The sequence below is a fragment of the Brienomyrus brachyistius genome, chromosome 3 (genome assembly GCF_023856365.1).
Source record: "Brienomyrus brachyistius isolate T26 chromosome 3, BBRACH_0.4, whole genome shotgun sequence".
Taxonomy (NCBI): Eukaryota; Metazoa; Chordata; class Actinopteri; order Osteoglossiformes; family Mormyridae; genus Brienomyrus; species Brienomyrus brachyistius.
The window spans coordinates 29,684,595-29,703,507 of record NC_064535.1 but is presented as its reverse complement, the minus strand read 5'-3'; the positions used below and the strand labels follow the sequence as shown (position 1 = coordinate 29,703,507).

Here is an 18,913-nt window from a genome sequence, read left to right as displayed (position 1 = left end):
GCTACTGGTTGTTTCAAGCATAAAATTCTTCCAGGTTTTAGACATGTTAGTTTGCTTCGCAAGCATGCAAGTTGCATTTGCTACCATCACCTGATCCTTCCACTACAAAGGACATGCACATGACGTCATAGCAGGGGAAGTCACTGCACTCACACACACTGAGTGTCAAAAAACCGAGGAAGCGTTAACGTTCAGCTTGAATGCCACAAAAAATAAAAAAGGGGGGAAAGCTGTTGTGCGATTTGATTGTACCACTCAGTATAAGAAGAAATAGACTGGCAATAACTAAATAATTATTGAACATGGATCGGTCACATGTGGCCGATGTCCGATCCGTCTGATTAGGTATCTTGAATATTGGATCGGGGCACCTCTGCTGAATTAGACAGTACTTCCCAAAATGACTTCCGTCCTGTCCGTTTATTTTGCTGGCCATTGATTTGCTGTAGTGTTAAGTGTACCGATGCTGACACTCTGCTGCCTTCTGCAGGTTGGCGAAGATGCGAAGGGAAACCGAGCATCAGATGAAGGTTCACTTGTTCTACCAGCAGCTCCTGAGGTATGGTGCTACTGTAGAGTAGCTGTTAGCCATCCATCACTCTCCATGTGCTCATCTACATCTCCATCCACTTCAGCGAATCTGTGTGGGGGCCACTGGACCTGCTCAGTCTGGTGGCAGCAAGCGTCTCGAACCCATCTGACACAATCTTCTGGAAGGCAGCCCTCTTGTTGCCAAGTGATCATGAAAGAGATGCCAGTGTTGCTAACCAGTAAGTGGGGGAACTGGGTGTCGTTCGGGGAGGGATTGGGTGTTAGTTGGGTTTAGAGGTCCTGGAGCTTACATTTGTGCCCCCCTCCCATCTCTGATGCAGGATTTTGACAGAATGGCTGGAGTCCAAATTCGGTAACTCGGAGAAGCAAGAACACAGGGAGATGGTCCCCAACGGACACATGCAAACCTTGAGCATCAGCAGCGGCCTGCGGAGCGTGGGGGAGCGCATGCACACAGTGCACGTGTGTGTGAAGGTGTGGCAGATAGGGGGGAACTTGCCGATGAATATCGACAGGCTTCATGCCCCTGTGTTGCATGTTCTGTCATTAATGTTAGTCTAGCATAGCTTAACATAGCCTAGCATAGTCTGGCACTATGTGATATTAGCAGGTCCTGTGGTAACACAGATGTTTGCGAAGGGTGCAAGTGCAGGAAGTGAGGCCATGTTTCTCACTGTGGGTCAGGTGGCCCGCGGGCCCCTCAGCGAGGAAGGCCAGTTGGCATTGGAGAAGCGGAAGGGGCTGATGGGCATGGGCGCCCTGCTGATGCTGCTGCCCTCGGCAGTCAGTCCCGGGGCTGATGAGGAAGACGGGGACATCTTCCTGTTATCCGCCCTGCTGCAACTCCGGCAGATCCAGCAGGCTAATGCCTGGCCACAGGCCCTTCCTCTGGTGGTGGTGGTCCCAGGGCAGGCTGGGCACAGGGCCAGCGATGAACGGCTAGAGGAAGGTGTGACACTAACCGTGTCTATGACAACAGGTGTCGCGTGGGATTCGCTTACTTTACTTATAGCATTTCTCTTGAGGCTATGTTTACGTATGCAGAGCTAATACAGTTGGTTTGTTCCTCCTGTCTGACCATCGGTTTCCTTTCCCTGTAAGACCTGATGCTTCAGACACTCATTGAGGAAGGTTTGATTTCAGAGTACATGTTCGTCCATATCCCCGAGACCACGAACGAACCCCAAGGATCCGAGCAGGTGAGTGTGCATGTTGTCGCTGGCCTCGGTAAGATTGAACCATCCCATTGACCATCACCCCCGTCTCCCCGCAGATCCGCCATGCCGTCAGGTGGCTCGCTGCCCGCTCCACGGCACCAGCCCGGCTCGTCTCGCAGACGTTGGTGCAGGTTGTGGAGGCCGGGCTCTGCCGCGAGTTTGCTGGTAGGCTTCACCGTGATCGGAGGGACCGTGACATGGCGGGACTGCCCTCCCAGGGCCCTGCACCCGTCATCGGCCTCTACAACACTGTCCTGGCTTTCTTGGCTGGCCTTGTGTCGTCCCCGAGTCTGGCTGGCCTCTCCTGGCCCGTGGCAGAGTTCTTGGTGCCAGGGGGTGGTGACTGCCTACCACATCTGCTCTGGAACTCGGCTGAGCACCTGGAGTGGCTCCAGGGGGCAGTCCTGAGCCTGCGGCTGCCCGACTGGCCGCTGCCAGCCGTGGGGGGTATGTCCATGCCTCAGATTCGGAATTCGGACTTCTTGCTAAGTGGCTGCTTCTTAGTCTGTTTCCTTATATTTCTGCTGCTGCCACCGCTCCCCCCACCCAGCTCCTTGGAGCCAGCTGGTTGCCTCCATCTTCCAGTACGTATCTCAAATCCCATGGTCCCGCCACAGCCAGCCACTCCTTATGTCCCAGTTGGAGAACCTTTTGGAGAGGCTGCGTCAGGACTGTGTGGGCCGAGGTGGGGGGCCGGACAAGGAGCCCACTTTCTGGGAGGTGCCCTGGGACGAAATTGTCATGCTCTGTGTAGAGCACCAACTCCGGGACTGGAACCCTCCTGGGTGCCCCGTGAGTGAAGGTGAGGGGGGTGGGGTGGGTCTGACGTTTGGGGGGGCCTACTGGGGATGCCATGCAGGTGTGAACCTATCCCACCATCTTCAGATGTCATCAGTGACGACGGAGAAATCTCGGTGTATTTCCTGAGCGATGGGCTGCAGGGCTTCATACCGCCGTCCTGCTGGGTGGATGCCGTAAAGCAGACGCACAGGGACAAGCAGCAGGGGAAGGCAGGGTAAGAGCCAGCCAGCCATGTAAATCTAACACATTCCAGATAGACTGTTAACAGTGACCTGCAGATTTAATGAATATTATTTACTATTAAATGGAAGAAGAGGGAAAGCCATCAGCTTCCAGTCTTGCTCATATCCCCAAGAGTGGTGTACAATACTGGCTTCTTATCCAAAGTCTCTGCCATTGCAGGTGTCACCAGAGCATGTGGCCTCATCCTCGACTGGCCAGGCCACGTCTTCAACAGAAGCTGTTTCACAGCATGGTTGAGGACCCTGAGTCCGGATCCGGTGTTGCCCCTGTTTTGGATGCTGCCTCCAGCCCCCAGGACCTCCTGGCTCGCATTGAGGAGGAGAAAGAACAGAGCCGCAGGTCTGACAGAGAACAGACATGCTACACACGTGTACTCTCTCATGTGAGTTGTGGCATAAACATTGAGCCATTTCCTGTTTGACTTGGATCTGCAGGTTCGAGGACCAGCTGCGTACCTGGCTTGACGTCGAGTCCCTGGGCCCTTCCTCTTCCTCCTCACCACTTTTCTTGCCTTCTTCGTTACTGTCTGTACCGGAGATCGTAGTGCCCTCCCCAAAGATGGCTGCCCCACCTGCACTTGCCCTGGTATTGACCCTGTGCCTACACAGTTGCTCACATTTTAAGACCCCAAATACCCTGTGCTCATCAGTTGAGACTGTTTCTGTGCCCATTTTTGTAGCAGAAGGAGCGCAGTGTCCGCAGTGACCAGGCCAGGGGAGCTGCCAGTTTGTATATTTCCGCAGATGTGACACAGGCGCGGATATAATCTCCCAGGCCGAAGGACGCCGAAATCTACCGCGCTGTAAGAACTCTGTTTCGACTTTTGAAGGCCGTATTTTTGGGCTTTTTACACAATGAATCCGTCTGGGCTTTTCGGCAGAACACAAGGCGGAGCGTTTCAGTCTCCGCGCGCCCCGACCTCGGGGCTCTTTTCCTTCGGCCAGCAGAACGCCCCTTTCGTGCAGCCGCCTGCCCTCGGCCAGGGCACCGGCCAGACCTCGCTCTTCAGTACATCGTCTGCCTTCGGCCAGACCGGATCCCTTTTCGGGCAGCCTGGCGGGACGGCGTCTGGACAGGCCCCGACCTTCGGCATGCCCGGTTCTGGGAGTCAGACCCCGTCGTTTGTACAGAGCGACACCAGGTTCGGCCCGCCGCCCTCCTTCGGGCAGCCGGCCGGGGTCGGTCAGAGCTCTGTCTTTAACCAGAACTCGGCTTTTCCCCAGACCTCTGCCTTCGGACAGACCGGCGGATTTGCTCAGCACACACCCGGCTTCGGCGGCTCTAACGCTATCTCCGCCTCCTCTGTTCCCCCCTCCTCGGGGTCTAGTCAACCACTGAGATTCGGACAGTTGTCCACAGGGTCTTCTTCGGTATTCTCCCCTGGAAGCGTTCAGGGCCGCGGATTTAGCACCTCAGAGTTCAGCTTCAAGCCGTCAGACGCAGCTGTGTTCAAACCTATTTATAGCGCCAGTCCTGAACCGGCTGTGTCCCAGGCTGTGTCCGAGTCTTTTGGTTCCAGCCCATCCAGCACCACCGCTACCAGTATGGACAGCAGTGGGCCTGCTCCTGCTGCCTCTGAGTTCCTTTCTGGAGCATTAGGTTTTAGCTTCTCACAGCCCATCGCAGTGTCCAGCAGCATCCTCCCCACCAAAGATGCACATCCCAGCACCACCCAGGAGTTCAGCTTCTCGAAACCAGCAGCACCCTCCGTTGGTGCTGGCAGTGGCCTGGGTGGGGGGACCTCCCAGGCCGCCTCTGTCTCCAGGTACTCTGCCTCTAGCCTCCATGAGCCCCGGCCACTGTTTGGTGCTGTCAGCTTTGGTCCGCTAAAACCCAAGACTGACGCTGGGGTTGTGTCTGGTGAGGTCCGTGGGGGGGGGCGGTGAGGGGGAGAATGCAGGGGAGGCAGCGGCTAAGGGTACCAAGCGGAAGGAGGAGATGGTGGAGCATTTATCAGAGGAGCCCCAAGTTGGTGCTGACTCCGCCTCCAGGCACCCTCCCAAGAGGCCCCTGGTCCGGGGCCGGGGGCCTGTCAGCAGCATCTTTCGCAGTGCCTTGACCAGCATCCTGAAGACACCGGCCCTACAGACCCGGCGAGAGCCGAAGAGGAGTGAGGAGCCACAGCCAGACTGGGGGGAGGCGGAGCACCAGGGTTCGATGGCACCGACCACCAGCCACTCACCCTCAACGCCGCCAAGGTCACAGGCCCCAACCCGGGAGGTCCTTGAGAGGGCGGAGGAGTTGGGTGAGTACTCCCAGGAAGAAGCACATTGGGTTCGAAGCCAAGTATAGTCTGAAAAACTGAACTCTGTGACACTTGCCACAGATCCCGAAACTGAGGCAGCATCAACAGTGAGACGTGCCCGCCGCCTGGACAGCACAGACAGCCTGGGGGGGTCACCCTCACCCTCACCCTCACCCTCCGAAGCCATGGTGCTCCAATGCAAGAACATTCCAGCCAGTCTTAACAGCAAGGACATCCTGGGGGAACATTTCCGCCAGTTCGGACGTGTGCAGCGGATCTTCTGCAGGCCCCAGAAGAACCTGGCCATAGTGCACTTCCACGACCATGTGAGCAATGGCTTTGCACACCTTTGGGGGGGGGGGCTTGGTCGCTGTACTCATTAGGCTGTGCTCTCGTCCATGATCTCCCGGGCTTTCCTCACTGACTTTTGGTATCTTTCAGGCTTCTGCTGCCAAAGCCAAGAAGAAGGGCAAACTGCTGCGCAGGCATGAGCTCACCATCTTCTGGCAGAGGAAGAAGCAGAGTGAGTGACTATTACGGTGCTCTCTATCTGTGCATCGAGCCAAGGCCAGGGCGGGGTCTTTGTGACTCGTTGCAGCCTTTCATTCCCATGTCAGCTGTTTCGATGAACTGGTTCTGTGTGTCTCTTAGGTCCAGGAGAGAAGGGCCAAAGGCCTCCAGATGACCCTGATCCTCAGAGCCAGGCAGGAGGCTTTGAGTCAGCCCCTGTCTGCAAAGCCCTCTCCAAATCCACCTCCGGCTGGTCCTCCAGCTCATCCCTATCCAGAGGGTAATCTTGTCTTTAAATCATTCTCTTACCGTAAGAGTAAATAACTCAATTTTACAATAAGATGGCCGGGTCTTTATTAAATTAAGTTAGGGAAGAAAATCACCTTTTTGAAACCCAATGCAAGTTCTTTAAAAAAAAAAAAAAAAATCTGGATCACTCTGGTTTTTTATTATGTATACATTTTGTTAGTTTTTTTTCCAAGCAGCTTGAGTTATGTTAGGTCATCTGGTAATGAAACTCTTTACCTCAGGCTCGGATTCGTGACATTAAAGTCAAACTGAGTTCTTTGGCTGCTATGCCCCCTACTGGCCAGGTGTTCAAAGGAGCCCAGGTTTTGCCAGCTTTTAGAAGCTCTTCAGCCTTTGGTCTGTCCCTCTCAGGTCACCAGCCAAGAAACCCCTGGCGACAAAGGCCCTGCAGTTTGAGAGTGAGCCGCAGATGGAGCCCAGCCCAGACGGCCTCGAATCCGAACATCTAGCCAGCAGCCTCCCCTCTCCCCTCTTCCACCTGATTGGCCAGGTAGCTGAAACCGCAGAGGAGAAGTATCGTCTGCTAGAGCAGCGGGACAAGATCCTGCGACAGGGTAGGTCCCCCTAGGGTCACGTTGCTGAGCCACCCCCCCCTCCCACCCCAAAGTGAATCGCCAGCTGACACGGTCTCCTCTGGCACAGCTCGGCCCAAGAGGACCGACCTGGATCTGTCCAAGGTGTTTGTGGGTACGTGTCCTGACATGTGTCCGGAGAAGGAGCGTTACATGAGGGAGACCCGGAACCAACTGAGCTCTTTTGAGGTCATCCCCAACACGGAGAAGGTATCACCACCCCTGCCCCTCTTTCCTAATGCTTCCCCCTCCCCGCCATGAATTGACAGACCACAGGCTGCAAATCACCCTCTGCACCCCACGCAGGTGGACCACACTGCTGCCATTAAGGAGTACAGCAGGTCCTCTGCTGACCAGGAGGAGCCCCTCCCCCATGAACTGCGGCCCCTTACTGTGCTGAACATGACCATGAACTACCTGGTTACCCAGGTCATGGACCAGGGTGAGGACAACTACCGTGACTGGTATGACTTTGTGTGGAACCGCACACGAGGTATCTGGAAGGTGAGCAACATTAGTCCGTGTCTCATTATTCCTGTGCCCTGCGGGCCTCGCCCTGATCCTTTTTCTGGGCCATCTGCAGGATATCACTCAGCAGCACCTGTGCGACCCGCTTACGGTGTCCCTTATTGAAAAGTGCGCCCGCTTCCACATCCACTGCGCACACCACCTGTGCCAGGAGCCCATGATGTCCTTTGATGCTAAGATCAACAATGAAAACCTGACCAAATGCCTGCAGAGCCTCAAGGAGATGTACCAGGACCTGGCCAGCAAGAACATCTACTGCCCTCATGAGGCAGAGTTTCGGCAGTACAGCGTGCTCCTGAAGCTCAATGATGGAGACATCCTCCGGTGGGTGGCTGGCCGGCAGTCGGTGTCCCGTGTCACCGTGGCACCTCTCCAGCTGACATTTCATTCCCTCCCTACCTGCAGGGAGGTGCAGCAATTCCGGGCGGAGCTCCGAAACTCTCCGGAGGTGAAGTTTGCCGTCCAGGCCTTTGCCGCTGTCAACAGCAACAACTTCGTGAGGTTCTTCAAGCTGGTCAAGGTGGCCTCGTATCTGGCTGGTTGCATCTTGCACCGCTACTTCGACCAGGTGGGGGAGCCGTTGCTCCGCTCCCTACATCCTCATCAGCCCCAATACCTCACTTACCTGGACCGCTCTGGTGCCCCCTACAGGTGCGCCGTGAGGCTCTGCGGGCCCTGAATGTGGCCTACAGCTCCCGTGGTTCCACCACATTCCCGGTCGAAGACCTGGTCCGGATGCTCATGTTCCAGAATGCCGGCGAGGCTTCGGACCTCGCGCTGCAGTATGGGCTCGCGGTCGATGCAGGGTAAGGCTGGGCTGTGCTTCGTTGTCCCTTTTGTGTTGGGGGCAGGGTGGCTTATCTCTGATGGGGGTGCTAATCTATGATGGGTGGTATATTTTATTGAAGCTCTGCCCTCCCCCTAGCATGGTGGAGCTAAGCCGGACAGCGTACCAGGAGCCTGAGATCCAGCCACGTCCAAAGCGCTCTGTGGCCATCGCAAGGAAGCGGGAGGTGCTGGTGGGCCAAGTGGTCAACGGCGCGCCACTGCCCAACCCACCCCAACACACACCCGTCAACAGCTTTGACAGCCGCAACAAGTACCGTGGGGATGGGCAGCCAGCGGAGGCAGGCAGTGTGCCCAGGGCTGGTGCGTCTGCACTCCACCTTCCGCTAACTGTTACGCTTCGTCCACCTTCTGGCCTCTGATTGTAATTTTGTCATTTTTCCTGCCCACGCTGTAGCAGCCTCCCCTCAGAGGCCCCCCATTGAGCTGGATGCGCGGGCCCTCCAGCACCGATCCAAGATGCCGAGCGACCCAGCGGAGTCAGCTGGCCTCCCTGGTAGAGAGGAGAGTGGAGCACTTGGGGCATCTCCGTCGGAGGCACCACCAGTCGCCCCACCTACGCCTCCCCCACCGGAGCCCGTTTACACAGAGCAGGTGATAGATTGCTCATTGCTGCGTGTCAACCCAGTAGCAGTGTGTTGGTATTGCCATAGTAATGACAAATAACCCCCCCCCCCCCTTGCAGGACATCGCCACGGAGGTAGAGGCCATGCTGGAGGAGGTAGTGCAGGCCGAGGTGGCTGACGTGGCTGCCACCGAAGCCGAGTACATCTCTGCTGCACTCAGGTAGGAGCGTGAGCCAGATAGGGAGCAGTGGCCTCTAGAGGGTTGTCACACTCAACCAACACCAGTTTGGTGATGTGGATGGGTTGTTGCAGCATGTGCAACGGCCAGGTGGAGGCAGTGCTGAGTGAGGTGGTGGAGCAGATGCTGCGGGAGGTTTCTGCTGCCGAGATCCAGGCAGAGAGGGAGCATATCGCTGAGGAGAAGCGCAGGATGGAGGAAGCCAGGTAGGCCTCACCTGTCTGGGCTGGGGAGGAGGGGTGGGTGCATTTTGAGGGGATGTGCCATCTGATGGGCCTGTCTCTGTCAGGAGAAAGCAGGAACACGAGGAGCTCCTGGCCCGGCTCAGCAAGACACTGTGTGCCGAGATCACACAGGAGGTGCTGCGCGACTGCATCGTGGAGACTGCCTCAACAGAGATCAGGTACTGGTGAGCCAAGGGGGATCAGAGGTCATAGAGAGTGTTCAGATAACTGTATATAGGCTGAACGCATGCCCCTTCGTGCCAGGCGTGCCCAAGAAGAGCAGGCAGAATGTGTGGCTCGCAGCTCACAAGACGTGTGTGAGGTACTGCTGGAGGAGACACTGTGTGGTGAGCTCACCCTGCTGGCCCAAGACGTCCTGGAAGCAGAGCTTCTGAGTATACGCAGGTTCATCAAAAGGTAAGGGGCAGTGGTAAGGGGACCAGATATTTTGCCCACATGCTCGCCGACAACCGGGCTTCACCCTGTGCATGTGTTGCAGGTGGCGTGATGTGGTGGCCGTGCGCAGGCAGCTGAAGCGACAGATGCGTGATTTTCCTGCTGCCCCTGGCTGTGTGGACCCCCGCTTCAGGCTGCAGGCCTTGGCCCCCAGTGCCCCCCCCTCACCCTGCCTGGACAGGCTGGCCCGGGGCGTGGTCAACCTGGGGCACGCTGGGGACCTCTCTGTTTCCTGCACCAGGTACATCTCTCTCACAGCATAATAATGCTGACCTAATATTCATAATAGAGGTGCACCGATCCCACTTTTTCAGTGCCAATATAATCCTGATACCTGAACATAAGGTATTGGCTGATTATGAGTATGATCCAGTACCAAAGCTCTTTTTTTTTTTTTCCAAGCTAGTAAATACAAATGGAAAAGAAGTTTTAATTAGCCCACAAGAAACATACATAAGATACTGTTCCACCTCTTTTGTGCATCTTGTATTGAGCATTTTTGAGACATTTTGCAGTTGTTTGAATATCTTCACAAGTACACCCAAGTGGCATGCGTCACTTTTCACTGTGATAGCAGCACCTCGTGTATCAAGCTATAGCGAGTGCGCAAAACAGCCCAAGCTGGCTTCCAAATCCATCGCTTTTTTTCATATTACTTGCATTGCCTTAATTGAGTGCACTATTAGTGGGATTTTCCACTGAATGTTACTTTGTTTTTACAAAGATCGCAAATCGCTGTGCTACTGGTTGTTTCAAGCATAAAATTCTTCCAGGTTTTAGACATGTTAGTTTGCTTCGCAAGCATGCAAGTTGCATTTGCTACCATCACCTGATCCTTCCACTACAAAGGACATGCACATGACGTCATAGCAGGGGAAGTCACTGCACTCACACACACTGAGTGTCAAAAAACCGAGGAAGCGTTAACGTTCAGCTTGAATGCCACAAAAAATAAAAAAGGGGGGAAAGCTGTTGTGCGATTTGATTGTACCACTCAGTATAAGAAGAAATAGACTGGCAATAACTAAATAATTATTGAACATGGATCGGTCACATGTGGCCGATGTCCGATCCGTCTGATTAGGTATCTTGAATATTGGATCGGGGCACCTCTGCTGAATTAGACAGTACTTCCCAAAATGACTTCCGTCCTGTCCGTTTATTTTGCTGGCCATTGATTTGCTGTAGTGTTAAGTGTACCGATGCTGACACTCTGCTGCCTTCTGCAGGTTGGCGAAGATGCGAAGGGAAACCGAGCATCAGATGAAGGTTCACTTGTTCTACCAGCAGCTCCTGAGGTATGGTGCTACTGTAGAGTAGCTGTTAGCCATCCATCACTCTCCATGTGCTCATCTACATCTCCATCCACTTCAGCGAATCTGTGTGGGGGCCACTGGACCTGCTCAGTCTGGTGGCAGCAAGCGTCTCGAACCCATCTGACACAATCTTCTGGAAGGCAGCCCTCTTGTTGCCAAGTGATCATGAAAGAGATGCCAGTGTTGCTAACCAGTAAGTGGGGGAACTGGGTGTCGTTCGGGGAGGGATTGGGTGTTAGTTGGGTTTAGAGGTCCTGGAGCTTACATTTGTGCCCCCCTCCCATCTCTGATGCAGGATTTTGACAGAATGGCTGGAGTCCAAATTCGGTAACTCGGAGAAACAAGAACACAGGGAGATGGTCCCCAACGGACACATGCAAACCTTGAGCATCAGCAGCGGCCTGCGGAGCGTGGGGGAGCGCATGCACACAGTGCACGTGTGTGTGAAGGTGTGGCAGATAGGGGGGAACTTGCCGATGAATATCGACAGGCTTCATGCCCCTGTGTTGCATGTTCTGTCATTAATGTTAGTCTAGCATAGCTTAACATAGCCTAGCATAGTCTGGCACTATGTGATATTAGCAGGTCCTGTGGTACCACAGATGTTTGCGAAGGGTGCAAGTGCAGGAAGTGAGGCCATGTTTCTCACTGTGGGTCAGGTGGCCCGCGGGCCCCTCAGCGAGGAAGGCCAGTTGGCATTGGAGAAGCGGAAGGGGCTGATGGGCATGGGCGCCCTGCTGATGCTGCCGCCCTCGGCAGTCAGTCCCGGGGCTGATGAGGAAGACGGGGACATCTTCCTGTTATCTGCCCTGCTGCAACTCCGGCAGATCCAGCAGGCTAATGCCTGGCCACAGGCCCTTCCTCTGGTGGTGGTGGTCCCAGGGCAGGCTGGGCACAGGGCCAGCGATGAACGGCTAGAGGAAGGTGTGACACTAACCGTGTCTATGACAACAGGTGTCGCGTGGGATTCGCTTACTTTACTTATAGCATTTCTCTTGAGGCTATGTTTACGTATGCAGAGCTAATACAGTTGGTTTGTTCCTCCTGTCTGACCATCGGTTTCCTTTCCCTGTAAGACCTGATGCTTCAGACACTCATTGAGGAAGGTTTGATTTCAGAGTACATGTTCGTCCATATCCCCGAGACCACGAACGAACCCCAAGGATCCGAGCAGGTGAGTGTGCATGTTGTCGCTGGCCTCGGTAAGATTGAACCATCCCATTGACCATCACCCCCGTCTCCCCGCAGATCCGCCATGCCGTCAGGTGGCTCGCTGCCCGCTCCACGGCACCAGCCCGGCTCGTCTCGCAGACGTTGGTGCAGGTTGTGGAGGCCGGGCTCTGCCGCGAGTTTGCTGGTAGGCTTCACCGTGATCGGAGGGACCGTGACATGGCGGGACTGCCCTCCCAGGGCCCTGCACCCGTCATCGGCCTCTACAACACTGTCCTGGCTTTCTTGGCTGGCCTTGTGTCGTCCCCGAGTCTGGCTGGCCTCTCCTGGCCCGTGGCAGAGTTCTTGGTGCCAGGGGGTGGTGACTGCCTACCACATCTGCTTTGGAACTCGGCTGAGCACCTGGAGTGGCTCCAGGGGGCAGTCCTGAGCCTGCGGCTGCCCGACTGGCCGCTGCCAGCCGTGGGGGGTATGTCCATGCCTCAGATTCGGAATTCGGACTTCTTGCTAAGTGGCTGCTTCTTAGTCTGTTTCCTTAAATTTCTGCTGCTGCCACCGCTCCCCCCACCCAGCTCCTTGGAGCCAGCTGGTTGCCTCCATCTTCCAGTACGTATCTCAAATCCCATGGTCCCGCCACAGCCAGCCACTCCTTATGTCCCAGTTGGAGAACCTTTTGGAGAGGCTGCGTCAGGACTGTGTGGGCCGAGGTGGGGGGCCGGACAAGGAGCCCACTTTCTGGGAGGTGCCCTGGGACGAAATTGTCATGCTCTGTGTAGAGCACCAACTCCGGGACTGGAACCCTCCTGGGTGCCCCGTGAGTGAAGGTGAGGGGGGTGGGGTGGGTCTGACGTTTGGGGGGGCCTACTGGGGATGCCATGCAGGTGTGAACCTATCCCACCATCTTCAGATGTCATCAGTGACGACGGAGAAATCTCGGTGTATTTCCTGAGCGATGGGCTGCAGGGCTTCATACCGCCGTCCTGCTGGGTGGATGCCGTAAAGCAGACGCACAGGGACAAGCAGCAGGGGAAGGCAGGGTAAGAGCCAGCCAGCCATGTAAATCTAACACATTCCAGATAGACTGTTAACAGTGACCTGCAGATTTAATGAATATTATTTACTATTAAATGGAAGAAGAGGGAAAGCCATCAGCTTCCAGTCTTGCTCATATCCCCAAGAGTGGTGTACAATACTGGCTTCTTATCCAAAGTCTCTGCCATTGCAGGTGTCACCAGAGCATGTGGCCTCATCCTCGACTGGCCAGGCCACGTCTTCAACAGAAGCTGTTTCACAGCATGGTTGAGGACCCTGAGTCCGGATCCGGTGTTGCCCCTGTTTTGGATGCTGCCTCCAGCCCCCAGGACCTCCTGGCTCGCATTGAGGAGGAGAAAGAACAGAGCCGCAGGTCTGACAGAGAACAGACATGCTACACACGTGTACTCTCTCATGTGAGTTGTGGCATAAACATTGAGCCATTTCCTGTTTGACTTGGATCTGCAGGTTCGAGGACCAGCTGCGTACCTGGCTTGACGTCGAGTCCCTGGGCCCTTCCTCTTCCTCCTCACCACTTTTCTTGCCTTCTTCGTTACTGTCTGTACCGGAGATCGTAGTGCCCTCCCCAAAGATGGCTGCCCCACCTGCACTTGCCCTGGTATTGACCCTGTGCCTACACAGTTGCTCACATTTTAAGACCCCAAGTACCCTGTGCTCATCAGTTGAGACTGTTTCTGTGCCCATTTTTGTAGCAGAAGGAGCGCAGTGTCCGCAGTGACCAGGCCAGGGGAGCTGCCAGTTTGTATATTTCCGCAGATGTGACACAGGCGCGGATATAATCTCCCAGGCCGAAGGACGCCGAAATCTACCGCGCTGTAAGAACTCTGTTTCGACTTTTGAAGGCCGTATTTTTGGGCTTTTTACACAATGAATCCGTCTGGGCTTTTCGGCAGAACACAAGGCGGAGCGTTTCAGTCTCCGCGCGCCCCGACCTCGGGGCTCTTTTCCTTCGGCCAGCAGAACGCCCCTTTCGTGCAGCCGCCTGCCCTCGGCCAGGGCACCGGCCAGACCTCGCTCTTCAGTACATCGTCTGCCTTCGGCCAGACCGGATCCCTTTTCGGGCAGCCTGGCGGGACGGCGTCTGGACAGGCCCCGACCTTCGGCATGCCCGGTTCTGGGAGTCAGACCCCGTCGTTTGTACAGAGCGACACCAGGTTCGGCCCGCCGCCCTCCTTCGGGCAGCCGGCCGGGGTCGGTCAGAGCTCTGTCTTTAACCAGAACTCGGCTTTTCCCCAGACCTCTGCCTTCGGACAGACCGGCGGATTTGCTCAGCACACACCCGGCTTCGGCGGCTCTAACGCTATCTCCGCCTCCTCTGTTCCCCCCTCCTCGGGGTCTAGTCAACCACTGAGATTCGGACAGTTGTCCACAGGGTCTTCTTCGGTATTCTCCCCTGGAAGCGTTCAGGGCCGCGGATTTAGCACCTCAGAGTTCAGCTTCAAGCCGTCAGACGCAGCTGTGTTCAAACCTATTTATAGCGCCAGTCCTGAACCGGCTGTGTCCCAGGCTGTGTCCGAGTCTTTTGGTTCCAGCCCATCCAGCACCACCGCTACCAGTATGGACAGCAGTGGGCCTGCTCCTGCTGCCTCTGAGTTCCTTTCTGGAGCATTAGGTTTTAGCTTCTCACAGCCCATCGCAGTGTCCAGCAGCATCCTCCCCACCAAAGATGCACATCCCAGCACCACCCAGGAGTTCAGCTTCTCGAAACCAGCAGCACCCTCCGTTGGTGCTGGCAGTGGCCTGGGTGGGGGGACCTCCCAGGCCGCCTCTGTCTCCAGGTACTCTGCCTCTAGCCTCCATGAGCCCCGGCCACTGTTTGGTGCTGTCAGCTTTGGTCCGCTAAAACCCAAGACTGACGCTGGGGTTGTGTCTGGTGAGGTCCGTGGGGGGGGGCGGTGAGGGGGAGAATGCAGGGGAGGCAGCGGCTAAGGGTACCAAGCGGAAGGAGGAGATGGTGGAGCATTTATCAGAGGAGCCCCAAGTTGGTGCTGACTCCGCCTCCAGGCACCCTCCCAAGAGGCCCCTGGTCCGGGGCCGGGGGCCTGTCAGCAGCATCTTTCGCAGTGCCTTGACCAGCATCCTGAAGACACCGGCCCTACAGACCCGGCGAGAGCCGAAGAGGAGTGAGGAGCCACAGCCAGACTGGGGGGAGGCGGAGCACCAGGGTTCGATGGCACCGACCACCAGCCACTCACCCTCAACGCCGCCAAGGTCACAGGCCCCAACCCGGGAGGTCCTTGAGAGGGCGGAGGAGTTGGGTGAGTACTCCCAGGAAGAAGCACATTGGGTTCGAAGCCAAGTATAGTCTGAAAAACTGAACTCTGTGACACTTGCCACAGATCCCGAAACTGAGGCAGCATCAACAGTGAGACGTGCCCGCCGCCTGGACAGCACAGACAGCCTGGGGGGGATGTCACCCTCCGAAGCCATGGTGCTCCAATGCAAGAACATTCCAGCCAGTCTTAACAGCAAGGACATCCTGGGGGAACATTTCCGCCAGTTCGGACGTGTGCAGCGGATCTTCTGCAGGCCCCAGAAGAACCTGGCCATAGTGCACTTCCACGACCATGTGAGCAATGGCTTTGCACACCTTTGGGGGGGGGGCTTGGTCGCTGTACTCATTAGGCTGTGCTCTCGTCCATGATCTCCCGGGCTTTCCTCACTGACTTTTGGTATCTTTCAGGCTTCTGCTGCCAAAGCCAAGAAGAAGGGCAAACTGCTGCGCAGGCATTAGCTCACCATCTTCTGGCAGAGGAAGAAGCAGAGTGAGTGACTATTACGGTGCTCTCTATCTGTGCATCGAGCCAAGGCCAGGGCGGGGTCTTTGTGACTCGTTGCAGCCTTTCATTCCCATGTCAGCTGTTTCGATGAACTGGTTCTGTGTGTCTCTTAGGTCCAGGAGAGAAGGGCCAAAGGCCTCCAGATGACCCTGATCCTCAGAGCCAGGCAGGAGGCTTTGAGTCAGCCCCTGTCTGCAAAGCCCTCTCCAAATCCACCTCCGGCTGGTCCTCCAGCTCATCCCTATCCAGAGGGTAATCTTGTCTTTAAATCATTCTCTTACCGTAAGAGTAAATAACTCAATTTTACAATAAGATGGCCGGGTCTTTATTAAATTAAGTTAGGGAAGAAAATCACCTTTTTGAAACCCAATGCAAGTTCTTTAAAAAAAAAAAATTATCTGGATCACTCTGGTTTTTTATTATGTATACATTTTGTTTGTTTTTTTTCCAAGCAGCTTGAGTTATGTTAGGTCATCTGGTAATGAAACTCTTTACCTCAGGCTCGGATTCGTGACATTAAAGTCAAACTGAGTTCTTTGGCTGCTATGCCCCCTACTGGCCAGGTGTTCAAAGGAGCCCAGGTTTTGCCAGCTTTTAGAAGCTCTTCAGCCTTTGGTCTGTCCCTCTCAGGTCACCAGCCAAGAAACCCCTGGCGACAAAGGCCCTGCAGTTTGAGAGTGAGCCGCAGATGGAGCCCAGCCCAGACGGCCTCGAATCCGAACATCTAGCCAGCAGCCTCCCCTCTCCCCTCTTCCACCTGATTGGCCAGGTAGCTGAAACCGCAGAGGAGAAGTATCGTCTGCTAGAGCAGCGGGACAAGATCCTGCGACAGGGTAGGTCCCCCTAGGGTCACGTTGCTGAGCCACCCCCCCCTCCCACCCCAAAGTGAATCGCCAGCTGACACGGTCTCCTCTGGCACAGCTCGGCCCAAGAGGACCGACCTGGATCTGTCCAAGGTGTTTGTGGGTACGTGTCCTGACATGTGTCCGGAGAAGGAGCGTTACATGAGGGAGACCCGGAACCAACTGAGCTCTTTTGAGGTCATCCCCAACACGGAGAAGGTATCACCACCCCTGCCCCTCTTTCCTAATGCTTCCCCCTCCCCGCCATGAATTGACAGACCACAGGCTGCAAATCACCCTCTGCACCCCACGCAGGTGGACCACACTGCTGCCATTAAGGAGTACAGCAGGTCCTCTGCTGACCAGGAGGAGCCCCTCCCCCATGAACTGCGGCCCCTTACTGTGCTGAACATGACCATGAACTACCTGGTTACCCAGGTCATGGACCAGGGTGAGGACAACTACCGTGACTGGTATGACTTTGTGTGGAACCGCACACGAGGTATCCGGAAGGTGAGCAACATTAGTCCGTGTCTCATTATTCCTGTGCCCTGCGGGCCTCGCCCTGATCCTTTTTCTGGGCCATCTGCAGGATATCACTCAGCAGCACCTGTGCGACCCGCTTACGGTGTCCCTTATTGAAAAGTGCGCCCGCTTCCACATCCACTGCGCACACCACCTGTGCCAGGAGCCCATGATGTCCTTTGATGCTAAGATCAACAATGAAAACCTGACCAAATGCCTGCAGAGCCTCAAGGAGATGTACCAGGACCTGGCCAGCAAGAACATCTACTGCCCTCATGAGGCAGAGTTTCGGCAGTACAGCGTGCTCCTGAAGCTCAATGATGGAGACATCCTCCGGTGGGTGGCTGGCCGGCAGTCGGTGTCCCGTGTCACCGTGGCACCTCTCCAGCTGACATTTCATTCCCTCCCTACCTGCAGGGAGGTGCAGCAATTCCGGGCGGAGCTCCGAAACTCTCCGGAGGTGAAGTTTGCCGTCCAGGCCTTTGCCGCTGTCAACAGCAACAACTTCGTGAGGTTCTTCAAGCTGGTCAAGGTGGCCTCGTATCTGGCTGGTTGCATCTTGCACCGCTACTTCGACCAGGTGGGGGAGCCGTTGCTCCGCTCCCTACATCCTCATCAGCCCCAATACCTCACTTACCTGGACCGCTCTGGTGCCCCCTACAGGTGCGCCGTGAGGCTCTGCGGGCCCTGAATGTGGCCTACAGCTCCCGTGGTTCCACCACATTCCCGGTCGAAGACCTGGTCCGGATGCTCATGTTCCAGAATGCCGGCGAGGCTTCGGACCTCGCGCTGCAGTATGGGCTCGCGGTCGATGCAGGGTAAGGCTGGGCTGTGCTTCGTTGTCCCTTTTGTGTTGGGGGCAGGGTGGCTTATCTCTGATGGGGGTGCTAATCTATGATGGGTGGTATATTTTATTGAAGCTCTGCCCTCCCCCTAGCATGGTGGAGCTAAGCCGGACAGCGTACCAGGAGCCTGAGATCCAGCCACGTCCAAAGCGCTCTGTGGCCATCGCAAGGAAGCGGGAGGTGCTGGTGGGCCAAGTGGTCAACGGCGCGCCACTGCCCAACCCACCCCAACACACACCCGTCAACAGCTTTGACAGCCGCAACAAGTACCGTGGGGATGGGCAGCCAGCGGAGGCAGGCAGTGTGCCCAGGGCTGGTGCGTCTGCACTCCACCTTCCGCTAACTGTTACGCTTCGTCCACCTTCTGGCCTCTGATTGTAATTTTGTCATTTTTCCTGCCCACGCTGTAGCAGCCTCCCCTCAGAGGCCCCCCATTGAGCTGGATGCGCGGGCCCTCCAGCACCGATCCAAGATGCCGAGCGACCCAGCGGAGTCAGCTGGCCTCCCTGGTAGAGAGGAGAGTGGAGCACTTGGGGCATCTCCGTCGGAGGCACCACCAGTCGCCCCACCTACGCCTCCCCCACCGGAGCCCGTTTACACAGAGCAGGTGATAGATTGCTCATTGCTGCGTGTCAACCCAGCAGCAGTGTGTTGGTATTGCCATAGTAATGACAAATAACCCCCCCCCCCTTGCAGGACATCGCCACGGAGGTAGAGGCCATGCTGGAGGAGGTAGTGCAGGCCGAGGTGGCTGACGTGGCTGCCACCGAAGCCGAGTACATCTCTGCTGCACTCAGGTAGGAGCGTGAGCCAGATAGGGAGCAGTGGCCTCTAGAGGGTTGTCACACTCAACCAACACCAGTTTGGTGATGTGGATGGGTTGTTGCAGCATGTGCAACGGCCAGGTGGAGGCAGTGCTGAGTGAGGTGGTGGAGCAGATGCTGCGGGAGGTTTCTGCTGCCGAGATCCAGGCAGAGAGGGAGCATATCGCTGAGGAGAAGCGCAGGATGGAGGAAGCCAGGTAGGCCTCACCTGTCTGGGCTGGGGAGGAGGGGTGGGTGCATTTTGAGGGGAT

At 56.1% G+C, this 18,913-nt stretch overlaps 2 protein-coding genes across 2 annotated transcripts in view; both read left to right on the top strand.

Moving 5' to 3' along the window:
• The window catches only part of LOC125738669 (germinal-center associated nuclear protein-like), a 39,791-nt gene that overhangs the window by 5,183 nt on the left and 15,695 nt on the right, over window positions 1-18,913 (top strand). Inside the window, exons 17-22 of the mRNA XM_049007862.1 lie at window positions 1,204-1,501; window positions 1,654-1,751; window positions 1,826-2,216; window positions 2,320-2,571; window positions 2,655-2,784; window positions 13,019-13,198. Coding sequence (XP_048863819.1) covers window positions 1,204-1,501; window positions 1,654-1,751; window positions 1,826-2,216; window positions 2,320-2,571; window positions 2,655-2,784; window positions 13,019-13,198 — 1,349 coding nt within the window. The remainder of the gene's footprint in view (window positions 1-1,203; window positions 1,502-1,653; window positions 1,752-1,825; window positions 2,217-2,319; window positions 2,572-2,654; window positions 2,785-13,018; window positions 13,199-18,913) is intronic.
• LOC125738539 (germinal-center associated nuclear protein-like) lies at window positions 640-12,006 on the top strand. Its single transcript, XM_049007636.1, has 3 exons — window positions 640-770; window positions 10,919-11,547; window positions 11,700-12,006. Exons 2-3 carry the CDS (start codon window positions 11,226-11,228, stop codon window positions 11,846-11,848), a joined length of 471 nt encoding a protein of 156 aa, XP_048863593.1. The 5' UTR covers window positions 640-770; window positions 10,919-11,225; the 3' UTR covers window positions 11,849-12,006.

Excerpts from the sequence above, each read along its gene's own strand:
- LOC125738539 (XM_049007636.1), top strand. The coding sequence starts at position 11,226 with ATGTTTGCGAAGGGTGCAAGTGCAGGAAGTGAGGCCATGTTTCTCACT. Across the intron at positions 11,548-11,699 it reads CGATGAACGGCTAGAGGAAG|ACCTGATGCTTCAGACACTC; the intron begins GTGTGACACTAA and ends TTTCCCTGTAAG.